At 46.0% G+C, this 12,433-nt stretch overlaps 1 protein-coding gene across 11 annotated transcripts in view; it reads right to left on the bottom strand.

The window, feature by feature from the left end:
* The window catches only part of Gpatch2 (G patch domain containing 2), a 140,697-nt gene that overhangs the window by 25,366 nt on the left and 102,898 nt on the right, over nucleotides 1–12,433 (bottom strand). For 7 of the 11 annotated variants that reach the window (NM_001401368.1, XM_039090591.2, XM_039090592.2 and 4 more), the window contains 2 exons: nucleotides 10,682–10,721; nucleotides 4,695–4,765 (listed from right to left, as the gene is read on the bottom strand). The exons of 3 other annotated variants lie outside the window; for them this stretch is intronic. In NM_001401368.1, the coding sequence (NP_001388297.1) occupies nucleotides 4,695–4,765; nucleotides 10,682–10,721 (111 nt within the window). The remainder of the gene's footprint in view (nucleotides 1–4,694; nucleotides 4,766–10,681; nucleotides 10,722–12,433) is intronic. One more of the 11 variants, XR_005492230.1, reaches the window with a different exon arrangement.

Genomic DNA, 12,433 nt, shown 5'->3' with positions numbered 1-12,433 from the left:
TAAAGAGCAGCTGTAATTTGTCCCTTCTGTGGCTACAGTGACAGCGTCGTTGTGGAAGGAGCGCAGCCGAGGTGGTGCACGCAGGAGAGAAGGCTCTTCTTACTCAGATGGGGTGGCAGGCACGAGCGAGTATGAATGTGTGACGCGGCCTTCCGTGTCTCAGATGAAATCTACTGTCTTCTATTTTTAATACATTTTTATTTTAATCTACTAACTGGGCAAGAAGATAGCAAAAAATCACTTTCTTCATTTTATTATGAATAGATAATGTAAGAACTTAGGGCACACAGTATATAAGAGTTATCAAATCATGTAATGTGAACTAAATGAAATGAAGTGAAAAGATATTATGGAGATTAAATACTATCAGCAATAAAATATTTTTACTTGATTTTAAATAATATGCAATGCATTGGATATGTTTTTCTGGGTGCTTCTTAGGAGTACATGCCAACAATTAAACTTTCTAAGAATGAGGGGAGAAATCCCACCTCACGACAAAAGTCTCCAGGAACGAAGGAGGCGTCTTGACGTAGAGGGAATAATGACTGGGCCGAGGGAAAAGCTCTGGGAGGGAACGGTCTTCCCAGGATGGCAAAACAGTGCCTTCCCGTGTGCCTGTGAAAGTGGCTGTCAGTTTGGGAGAGTGACGGGAGGTTTTTCCTGATGCTACACAGAGGTTTTTCAGAACTGGGAACTAACTTAATGTAACTTTAAATAAGGGGTGATATGGGGACACACAACTAATTTTTAAACCCCATCCTGTAAATGCTGAAGTAGAAGCTGGTGCCACAGAGGGCATCTCTCCTGGCCGTCATGGACACAGGCCCTTCCTCACTGAAGGTTAGGGCAGGAGGTACTGGGAGCAGACACATCCTTAGAGGAGGCTGAACTATGTGGAAACAGGGGATGTTTTGAGGCTTTGACCAGACTGCACCATATCCTGGAGGTATGTAAGCTTGGGTGGTTTCCTCTCAGGATCCCTCAGCTGCACCTCAAGTGTGGAATGGCAGGGACCCCATTTGTCTCAGAGAGCTTTCCTGAGCCTTGGGGGATCAGCTCAAAAATGAATGTCGCGTCTGGCATCTTTCCTGTCCTGCTGTCCATTCACAAGCAATAAACTGCTTCACACAGCGTGTGAACTCGTTCTGTCTCACTGCTCACAGATAGGGAGGTACCCAGGCCAGAGCTCAGTACTCTGGGACAGGCTGAACACAGATACTTGGGAGGCTGAAGTCAAGATGGCTGAGTGCCACTTGCAGAGATCCTACCTCAAAACATCCACAAAACAAAACATCCACAAAACAGAACCTCGGGTGCAATGCTCGCTCCAGGATGTAGTTCTGTTTCCACTTCAACAGATGATGGCTCAACAAAGTCATGCCTGCTAATTACGAACATCTGAAAGTGATAAGAAGTTCTAAAGTAACATTTAAATGTGCTTTTGAAACTGTTTTGAAAGTTTCATTTTCTTGAGTTTTTACTTATATTTGAAAGATTTTGAGGTATGTAAAGCTTAGCAAGTGGCACAACACTCTGATACTCATTAAACATTAAACAAGAAACAATACACGACCACTAAGGTAAAGACTCATGGCAGGAAACGGACAGCAAACACCGAGCCAATGGAAGAATGAACGGAACACAAAACTCCAGTGTGGCAGAGCTCGCCTGGAATCTGAGCCCGGAGCTCAGCCGGAGACCACTTCACCCGAGCTCGGAGGCCTAGCAGCACACATGTGAGTGTCTCCAGGACAAACCAACCCCCTGCTCCAAAGGAAAGCCCAGGTCCTATGCTCTTTGAACAAAAAGAATCAAGGGGAGAAGCCGCATGAAGGAACACTGGAGGGAGGTGAGCTACAACCTCCTGACAAACATGGCTGAAACCTGACAAACACCTCAAGTGAGCACCCAAGGGGGTGCTGTGAGGAACATTTCCCCATCCACTGCTGGGACACATCTGTGTGGTAGGGTACTCTGAGGAACACCACCAACCATACTGACAATCAGTGAATCTGCAATTTCATTTACAGTCGGTACTAATGCAGCCTGATGTTATTTTCTTAGTAGCCATTGGGATATGATAGGACGACCCATTGTGACAAACACTACTGGTGTCAGCAAGGTAAGAAAGAAATCCAGAAGTCCAGCACTTTGAGGAGCATGGACAGCTCACAGAACGCAGTGCAAATCTGCTTACAGAAATGACTGAAGCCAGACTGGTGAGTACTTCATACCTCAAGTCCCAAGATCCAGATGCTGAGGTGGAAGGGACAGTGTGAGTGTGGAGCCCTCTCAAGGCAAACAGTGAGAGACTGAGACTGTTAGGATGCAGCCAGCATGTGTAAAGGAGGTCTTAATGACGGCCTCTTCGTTAGGCCAGCACCTTCTCGAGCTGTGAGAGGACGATGTGGCCAGACTCAGTACTGCACAGAGCACAGAATATGAAAGCTGTGAGTGAGGAGACGCGGGGCAGGAAGCAGGAAGCAGAATCTCGAGGCACTGGTCAATACGTGGGTACAATTCTCTACAAAGACTCTTAACATTTCCCCAAGGTGCCCGGGCCAAAACTAACTTCACAGCACTTGGCTGTGATGGGAGCATCTCTGAACAATGCCCACTTTAAGAGTGTGCTACAGTCAAACATTTTAGCACTTCAGCCTTGACTCACACCTTGGATTTATGCCTCTGTACTTGCTGGGGATGTTCTGGGAGTAAATGGTCCCACAGTGCAATGACTCACTCAGTACGTTAGAGTCTTTTCCCTAACCTTTATGTTTTTCCCTAAGTTGAAAAAGGCAAGTGCAGTCACTCATCCAAAAGGGTTAAGAAAAGTCAAGATAATACTAAAATACTATGAAAGAAAATGGGTTTCAGGAGAGGGATGTAGAATACAATGTATGAATTGGAAGGTGAAAGATTTCATGTTGCATTTAACAAAGATCGAGAATAAAATTTAAGCTTCAATCTCTCCTCATATTTATGTTCGCTTTTCCACATTGCCCTGTGCCTAACACAGCCTGTGGATTCAGTGATCAAGGCAAAGAAGAAATGTGAGACGATGCTCATGAAGGGACATCTGGAGACGCGAGTGTAGAGGTTAAAAAAAATCTCTTGAGAACTGGATAATAACATTGAGAAAATTGCCCACCAGTGCTCCAGGAAGTCAGTTTATGTTTGTATTTATACCTGTTGTACAGTTGTGCAGACAAGACAATTGTGTACTTGTACCATAGACATGTATAACATAGACACGTGTGAGAGAGGCAATGGGAGAGGGGCAGGGGAGAAGAGTGTCTTAAACAGAGAATGAAGGGTTCTCCAGTACCTAAGTAAATAATGGAAGGAAGGCCATTACCTAAAACTGGAAGGTGGTGGTGGTGGTGGTGGTGGTGGTGGTGGTGGTGGTGGTGGTTGGGGGAAGGCATTGGATATGAAAACCCTGAGGCAGCTCAGTTCCAGGAGAGACGAGCAGTGTGTGAGAACACACACAACCTCCCATATTTAACAACCTTTTTCTTTCCCAGAGAGCTCAAGGGAAATAATGGAGCAGAAATATGAAAGGGGATGGGGAGCCCCTGGCTTCTCCCTCCTTCCCACACCTCCCCTCTTATTGTAGTGGTGCTGGGGATAGACCCCAGGGCTCTCCTACATAGACAGGCTCTGCTGGCTTCTAGATGTTCTTAGTCACATCTTCATTTAGTTCTGGCCGGTGTGTGGCCCACTTTGTCATCCTCACAGGGGGTGGGAAGCGCAGGTCTCAGTCGCCCCACTTGTTCTTATAGACTGGGCTTCAACTTCCTTAGAAATTCTTATTAATCCCAAGGTATAATGGCTAATTTTGCCTCAGCCATTCAGTTTTTGCTTTTCAGTGGAACAGAAGGACTGAAGGACAGAACTCCTCCCAGCCTCTGGGCCAGCATGGGTTTCTTGCTGGGGAGTATTAGTATTAGAAAGCTTTTGGTCTTGACACTTGCATTAGCTCCTTTTCGGGGATAAACACCCCCGCAAAAACAGCCTGAGGGGAAGGGGCTTCTTTAGATAACAAGTCTAGGTTACAGCCCATCAGTACTGATAAATCAAGGCAGTGAAACCTGAAGCAACATCGTATCCACAAATCCAGTCAGGAGCAGGGAAGAATGCATTAATTAATTAATGCATACACGCTTGTGCTCAATTCATTTTCTCTTTCTCATAAAGGTGAGGTTCTAAACTCAAGGGCTGCTCTGGTCTACTCTCAGTTAATTGTCTACAATGAACATCATCACGACAGTCACCACGCCCACAGAAGAAGACAACTCTCTTCCCCAGTGAGTTTGGAGTGTGCTAAGTTGATCTGGCAGTCAGTCATTCTTATCAATATTCAGTCAAGAAAGATAGTTTTTGTATCTGAGTAAAAATGAAATCTTCAGAAGCACCAGATGCAAATTGGAAAACATACTGTCAAGTGAGCTGCAGAAAAGCCTCTGCATTAAAACGAGGAGAAAACAGGCAACTTAGGTGACTTAAGATGAAAAAGAGATGAGTTTTTTGGAATAAAAAACCTTTGAAACAATTTAACCAAAACGGCATCTTTTTATTCATCCCTGGGAACCCTGACATGGGTTCTGATAAACACTACATACTTCACAAGGTTTCACGGTTGTCCAGAATGGCACTGAGCCGTGAGAACAGAGAGCATTCTGGGCACTTACCTGCTGGCTGTTTTCACGGAGCAGCTTTTCTTGTGCCCTCTTTCCGCTCGGTTATCTCTCAGAAGCTGATGCTACACAAAGTGCCAAGACAAGGTGTGAAAACAAGAACAGTTCCGTTATATCACTTTGCAATGAGGAAAATAGTTTGTAATCAAAGGGACACTGGAGTGTCCAGGCACATAACCCTCTGCCACTCCCTTGGCTAACGATGCCAGTGCTCCTGGAGCAGAAATGTCAGGGAGGGGTGGCGAGTCAGGGGTGACTTGTCCTTCACAGCTGCAGTGACTGACCTCTTGGAGCCTGGAGCTTCAAGACTAGGGATTAGGTGTGTCCCCACTTCTACAGCAACAGGGACAATACCTCTGTGGTCTAAGGCTTTGATTGGTAGGCTCAGCTGCCACAGTATTGAGGCTGATATGAAAGAGTTGACTGTTTCTTATGTACCTAAGCCTGCCCTAGCAGAAAACACACCACAAGTGGTCTAAAAAACTAATGGCCTGTGTGTGTGTGTACGTGTGTGTGTGTATGTATGTATGGGTATATGTATGTGTGTATGTATGCATGTATGTGTTTATGTACGTGTGCATGTGTGTAAATACACGTATGTATGTGTATATGTGTGTATGTATATATGTATGTGTGTATGTATGCATGTATGTGTTTATATATGTGTGCATGTGTGTGTATGTATGTATATATATATATGTACGCATATGTGTGTATGTGTACATTCTCCAAATATTTAGCCATACATGTCCCTTCATTCATGTTTTTTAATTAACTAGAAATAAAATCCACGTGGAAAACACTCAGCCAGTACTTTCACTATGTCAGTCAAAGCTTAATTTACTTTATACATAATTACTCTGAAGATGCATGACTAAGCTCAAATGCACAGCATATCAGAAATTGGCCTGGGCAGAGGAAGTTTTACAGGGACTGACACATGACAGACATGTGTTCCAGCAAACCCTCAAGTCATTTGCTTCAGTGACAGTGTCATCGAATACAAGCTGTACCCTCAGATACTCTGCACTCTCAGACAGAGCCTACAACCTCAGGGTTTGCACCCTCAGACAGAGCCTTCAACCTCAGAGTCTGCACCCTCAGACAGAGTCTGCACCCTCAGACAGAGTCTGCATCCTCAGACACAGTCTGCACCCTCAGACAGAGTCTGCACCCTCAGAAAGTCTTCCCTTCACTCTTCTAAGGTCTAGTCTCCCCCTGTAAAATAGGAACATAGGGTACTGAATTGTGGAGAGAATTCGGCCAGAGCTCTGCAGGTGTGACGGTGGTCACAGCTAAGGAACTCGGCTGCAGTGTGCACAGGCTGAGTCAAGGCCCTCTGCTGAAGGGTAGCTATTCTCAACAGTCCCACAGCCACCGAGAAGACGCTAATCTGCCCACTTTCTAGACAGCCCAGACCTCCACTCCGTCCTAGTACCCAAGGGTGTCTTCACTATCTAAGTTCTTCTGAAGGATCTATTTACCTCTACCCAGATTGTCACCATCCTAGTGCAGACCACGGTGTTCTCATTTGCCACAGCCTCCTAGGCCACCTCCCTGTCTGAGGCCTTGCTCTAGTCCACCTCCCTGTCTGAGGCCTTGCTCTAGTCCACCTCCCTGTCTGAGGCCTTGCTCTAGTCCACCTCCCTGTCTGAGGCCTTGCTCTAGGCCATCTCCCTGCCTGAGGCCTTGCTCTAGTCCATGCCTTGCTGAGCTGCAGTCAGTGTGAGCTTTCCTAAATGAACCTAATTCTCTTACACGTAAAGTAAAATTCAAAGTCAACGTTAGGCCATCCTGGCTCTTCATAATTTGATTACCTCTCTACATGAGTAACCTGCTGTGTTCTCTCCTACCCGTGGTCTAATCTCCTTACTTCCTCAAATCCCAGCCATACTGACTTTCCTTTGGGAGATAGTCCATGCCTTTGCTCATAGTGGCTCTTATTTCAGTGTTTCAGTTTATCTGTATCTCCAGGGCTTAGACTGTTCTGGAACATTTTCAGTGCTCAATGAATATTTGTTGAATAAATGAATGAACAAATGAACGAATGAGTGATGAGCGAATGAGTGAATGAACAAGGCAGTGAAATAGGCCTGAAGCCAGAGCTCATTACTGCTACCTACAGAAAACAGTGACCATTTATCTCAAGTCCATTAATCTGAGAGCATTTCAATTTAGAAATACTTTATACTATGAACATTAAATTGGTTCTGAAAATATGAAAAAAATTAATTGCTTTAAGTCTAGTGCCTTCAAGTCTATATATAAACCAACATTTGTGACACAGATAACTCAGAGTGAGATGACAAAATCCCCTTCGTTATCTTAAGATTCATGGCGCTAACTCTCTTCTCATTTTGAGATCAAAGTCACTGGAACTGTTTTCCTGAGGATGGCTCAAAAACAGTTCAAAAACTTAAAACCTTCAGTAAGAAAATGTTTCACAACTGGATTTGCAACTGCAACTATGAAGACAGGCTGCACCAAGCTGGCATGGTGGTTTCCAGCCTACTGTCTGGATGTCACGAAGGAGAGCATCCTGACTCTGAGCGGTGCTGTCGCTTCTGAAGAGAGCCACCTAAGACTGGTTTTGATGGGTATGGTATGTCACATGTAAGTGACTCAGGGGCCATGACTCAGTGCCTTTCTGGTTAAGAACAGAGCTTGTGCTCAGGCTTTCAGATGGGGGGTGGAGGGGGAGGAGGGGTGTTAGGGTCAAATGGAGCTTCTTAGCCATGTGCCCATCAGAAAATGGCTTTCATGAAGACAGCACCAAGTGTAACATGTAAAGCCACGGCACACAAGTTAGGGCTGATGGAGCCAACCAGGAAGACATGAGGGTCACTTGTAGCTCATGGTTTCCATGTACAGAATTCAAATGATGAGTTCCTCAGCTACTCATGTTCCCACGTGACTATTAAGTCTCACCAAAAGGGAGAGGCACAGTCCGCTTTACCGCTGCTCCAGACAAAGTACGCCTGGTCAAAGGCACCTCTGCTGGCACACCTCCTTCAGGAACCCTGACTATCTGAAAAGCCTTTTCAAGTCTCCTCAGACTGGGCCTTTCAGTGTTTTCAACATGAGAGAGAGAAAGGAGTAACATCTAAACCATGATCAGTGACTCAAAGTGTCAAGTTGTAAGATGTTCATGGAGGAAAAGCCTCAGAATCTAAACCCTTGTGCACACGAGAAATATACACACACATGCAGAGACACAGACATGTGCGTGTGCACGCACACACACACACACGCACAAACACACACACACACACACACACACACACACACACACACACACACACACACACACAAGGCCACACACACATCCACAGCCACAGTGATACACAGATGAGATGTCCCCTCTTCCTTTCACCTGAGTGGCCTTCCAAGATCCCTGTTTACTTCTCTATAGAGCCACCAACAGTCATTTCCTCTGTGTGCAAACCATCAGTGTCTAAGTAGAAAAACAATGCTTTTACAAATACCTTTACCTGTAAGAGTGGTGAGCATGTGACAGATCATACATGTGGTGGCTATCCCTGGTTGTCAACTTGACTGTATCCAGGATAAACCACAGTCTAGAACTGGAGGGCACACCTGTGATCCAGACCTTGAGGCTGGAAGACACAGGTTTCTGACCTGGCTCTTGGCCTGGAGATCTTGAGGCACAGTGGCCATAGAATATTTGGGCCCAGGCAAGGTAGCACATGCCTTTAATCCCAGGAGACTAAGGCAAGGAGATCTCTGAGTTCAAGGTTAGCATGGGACAAAGCAAGTCCCAGATCCATGCACGGTGGTGCACATCTTTAATCTGGGCCACGCCTTCTGCTGGAGACCTACATAAGGACAGTGGAAGGAGGAAGACTCACTCTCTCTTCTTCGCCTGCTTGCACCTTCCTAGGCAGCACATCTGTTGGAATCTGCTTCTACAGAGGAGCAGCTGAAACGGCTAGCCTCGTGGGGCTGGGCTACTCGATTCTTGGACTTCCATCCACAGCTGCCCAGTGTTAGGTTAATTGGACTACAGATTGTAGTGCATTACAATAAATTTCCTAATATATAGCGACAGTCCCTAAGTTCTGTGACACCAGAGAACACTAATACACAGATGACAGAAAAAAGTTCCTCTGTCTCAGGGAGGCAGCAGAAGCATGCTCGTGTTAGACAGCACACAAATGCACACGAGACAGCGAGGGAAGGAACAGAACAGGAGGGTGGAGCAAGGAACGAGTGAGGACTTACAGGCAATCAAGTCAATACTGACATCACTTTATGTTGCTCATTGGAATAGGAAAAGGGTAAGTACCTGGTAAGTCATTCACTCAACATGGGGAAAAATCTTATAATTCTCCTGCTTACTGTGCTACAGTTAGGTCTCTGTTGAATTCAGGAATGATCGATTCACAGTGTAAAGGCTATGCACGTGTGAACTGGTCCTCACGTAACTGTCTCGTGTACCTGCTGAAAATTATCTCGACACCCAGACCTGTGCTTTCCAAGCCACAACAGTCACTCGCAGACATATACTGAGGATAAAACCCAGTCTCCTAGGTGATCGGCCTACACAGTGCTGTCCTGCTACAGCGCTCATACTGTGAACAAACTGTTATGTGTGTGTGTGTGTGTCCTTTGCGTTCAAATGCTTTTGTACTGCTGTGGCCTGGGGACTAGTGTCTATTGCTTTTCCCCTCAAGAGAGCTGTGATGGGCTAGTAAAGAAAAGGCTCGCCTCTTAAGCCTTGCTCAGGTAGGGGCTAGTGCTGCAGTCAGAACTTAATGAGTCAGAGGTTTATATCTGAAACAGAACCAACCAACCAACCAACCCTCCCTCCCTCTCCCACTTCCTCTCCCACTCCCTTTCTGTCTCTCTGTCTCTGTCTCTCTGTCTCTCTCTCTCTGGTCACCAACTGACTGGCTGATGAAGAACTTGGGACCAAAAGTCTGGAAGAAACTAGCTCTGTACTTCTCTAAGAATACAGGTCAGTTTTACGGAATTTAGTGTTTGAGTCTACTTACAGAACCTAAGTACCACAAATGAGAACATTACTTATATTTACTAATTAATACCTTATTGAGTCAAGACAAAAATGTGGAATGCATAGTGAAGTTTAAGCAAAATGCCAAACTAAAAATCAGTCAAAAGAATCATGACTTTAGAAGTGAGAAAGAACTGGTACTCTCTTTAGAATCAAGGGGTGACAAAGGCACTAACTCCTGGGGCAGAGCTGAGCCCAGAGCCTCCGAGGTCACCTCTCCCAGCCCCAGGTCCCAGGGTCCAGTGAACTTTCAGACAGTGGATCCCTTATGGATCACATGACGAAAACAACTCTGTCATTCAAAAGAGCAAAAGCCCTCACAAGGAGTCAGAGGCTAAACTGTTAGTTTTAAGATTACCACAGTCTAACTCTTAGCATGTGTTAAGGAGACGATTAATACACTCACTCACTCATCTGTAAAGACCACTGAGGTGAATGCCCAGCTCCTGCCAGCCCAACTCTCACTGCACTGCCATGTATATCAAACGCTAGCCTAAAACACCCACCCGGAATAAGTCAAACCTTAGAAGAAATCATTGCCTCCTCCTCCGCTCGGCAACGCGACCTGTACCGCCTGGTCCCACACGGTTTTCACTACTTGCTGACCTGGATTTCTGAGGCAATTTCTCCTGCCAACCAGGCTGGCCCCCTGGGCTAGCCCGCTATATGAATGAGGATGCTCAACTCCCGATCTTTCCATCTTAACGTCCCAAGCACTGGATTACGCAGGCATGCGTGACCGCACCCAGTATTTCCTAGTAAAGTCCTTCATGTGACTCACCCCACAGTGGTTACCTGTGGCTCAGCACGGGGCAGGGGAGGAATCCCAGATGCAAGCTGAGGCTGGTCTTGAGGCCCAGCACAACTGACTCCTTTTAAAATAAGCTGCTCTCTCTGCCGACTTACTACCCCAGAGGACAGACTCATGGAAGGGATGGTTCCTTACCTGGCCGTGCTCTGTCCTAGCCCCAGGGCTAAACCAGTGGCTGTGGAGAGAAGAAGACCTGTGAGCTGACTCCTCCCAGAAGCCCTTGCTCTCCAATGAGCAGTCAGCATATGCTTTAAGGAATCTGTTCTCACCAGAACAGAACCTTAAATATGCTTTATTTTAATGGGTATTTCATGTAATTCTAGACTTACACCAATTTTGACAGGAATGTAAGAGTGCTCATAACCCAGTAATTTTCAATTTAATAAGCAAACGGAGTTAGAATTACATTTCCATTTAATTATGTTAACATAAACTGCTGGGACTGTGTTCATTTTACAAATCAATTCTGGTTATAAAATCTACAAATGCTATCATTTGCCACAACTTAATTATAGCATCATTATGCCAAATTATGACTTTTGATTATTAGAGTTATTTTAAAAAGAGTTGAAAATCCAAGAATATCCTATTCTACAGCTCCGCACTCAGGACTAAGACAAAAACAATCCCAGATATGAGTCGCGGACTTTTTACTTTGGATCCATGCCGTTCACAGTGACAGCAGTCTTGGTAGTGGGTCAGAAGCTCCACACCTAGGAAGCCATAGTCACTGCATTCTTCTGGCTTCTGCCAGCGCTTTCCCAGGCCCTCACGGATTCTCAGCACACTCGTCCCGCCAGTGCTCATCAGTTACACCCAGTGCTCTAGCAGCTCACAGCAAATATGCAGGAGTAGGAATAGAGGATGTTGAACACACTCAGAACTACAGGAGTACTAATGCATTAGTAGGTGACTAATACGACTGGAGGTGCCATTAGTATTATGAGGACAGCATCTTTATATGCCATGGCCTTTTTAGAGTCAGCAAATGCATCGCTCATCCTTACAAAACCTTAATTCCAGCTATGGAAAGGAGGATCTGGATTTCCTTACCACAGTCTGTGTTCAGCCATGCTACAGAAGGACACAGACTTAGACTGACTGGCACAGCCCTGGGGTCCCTCCGAGTCTATGGATTCTCTAGCTTCTGGGGCAGTCAGGTGGGTGTGACCAGCCTCCACAAGAGTGGGGTGGGGGGTTGTCTACATCTCCTTTAGCATTTCTCCAGGTCATGGTTGGTGATGTTCCCTGGCAGAGCACAACCCACGCTGCCGTGAGAAGGGACATAACTGGTGCTAGTGTGCTGCCGCTGGGTGAGTGCCAGCTGGAAGCAGACTCAGTGAGAGCTCCGCTTGAGTCACGGCTTGGCCAAGACCCCTTCTCTGCTGTGGACTGTTTTAAAGAGCAAATGCACAGCCTAGTGACTCATTTCATAGAAGGCTTAAAGGCAGCAGTCCTTCATGCAGTCTCTCCCAGGTCCAGAGTTCAGGTTGGAAAAGCAGCTCTGGTCTTTTCCTTTTCACAAACATGCTACATTTTGTAAGAGCACGGCATGGTGGTGCAGAAAGGATTTTATGTTAATTGCCGAGCTCCTGTTAGTGTAGACATACTCTTCCCTAGCTCCTGATGCTCTCCACTTTAGTCTGGCAGTCAGGTAAGGGAAGATTCCGATCACTACTGCTGAGCGACCGACCACTTCCTGCCAGCACACTTCTATTCCCACTCTTCCCTGGCTGGCCTCGGCTGCCTTCTTCTCCGCTGTGTTTCTGCTTTCCCTTCAGCCACCTTTAAATAAAGCATCACTTCGGGGGTGGGGTTGGGGTGTCCAATGCCTACCCTAGTTTAAGTGCTCAGCTTTTCTACGGCCTTTTGAGAGGCAGGTGATGG

The sequence above is a fragment of the Rattus norvegicus genome, chromosome 13, assembly GCF_036323735.1.
Source record: "Rattus norvegicus strain BN/NHsdMcwi chromosome 13, GRCr8, whole genome shotgun sequence".
Classification (NCBI taxonomy): domain Eukaryota; kingdom Metazoa; phylum Chordata; class Mammalia; order Rodentia; family Muridae; genus Rattus; species Rattus norvegicus.
Note: the sequence above shows the minus strand (reverse complement) of the source record. Positions and strands in the feature narration are given on the sequence as shown.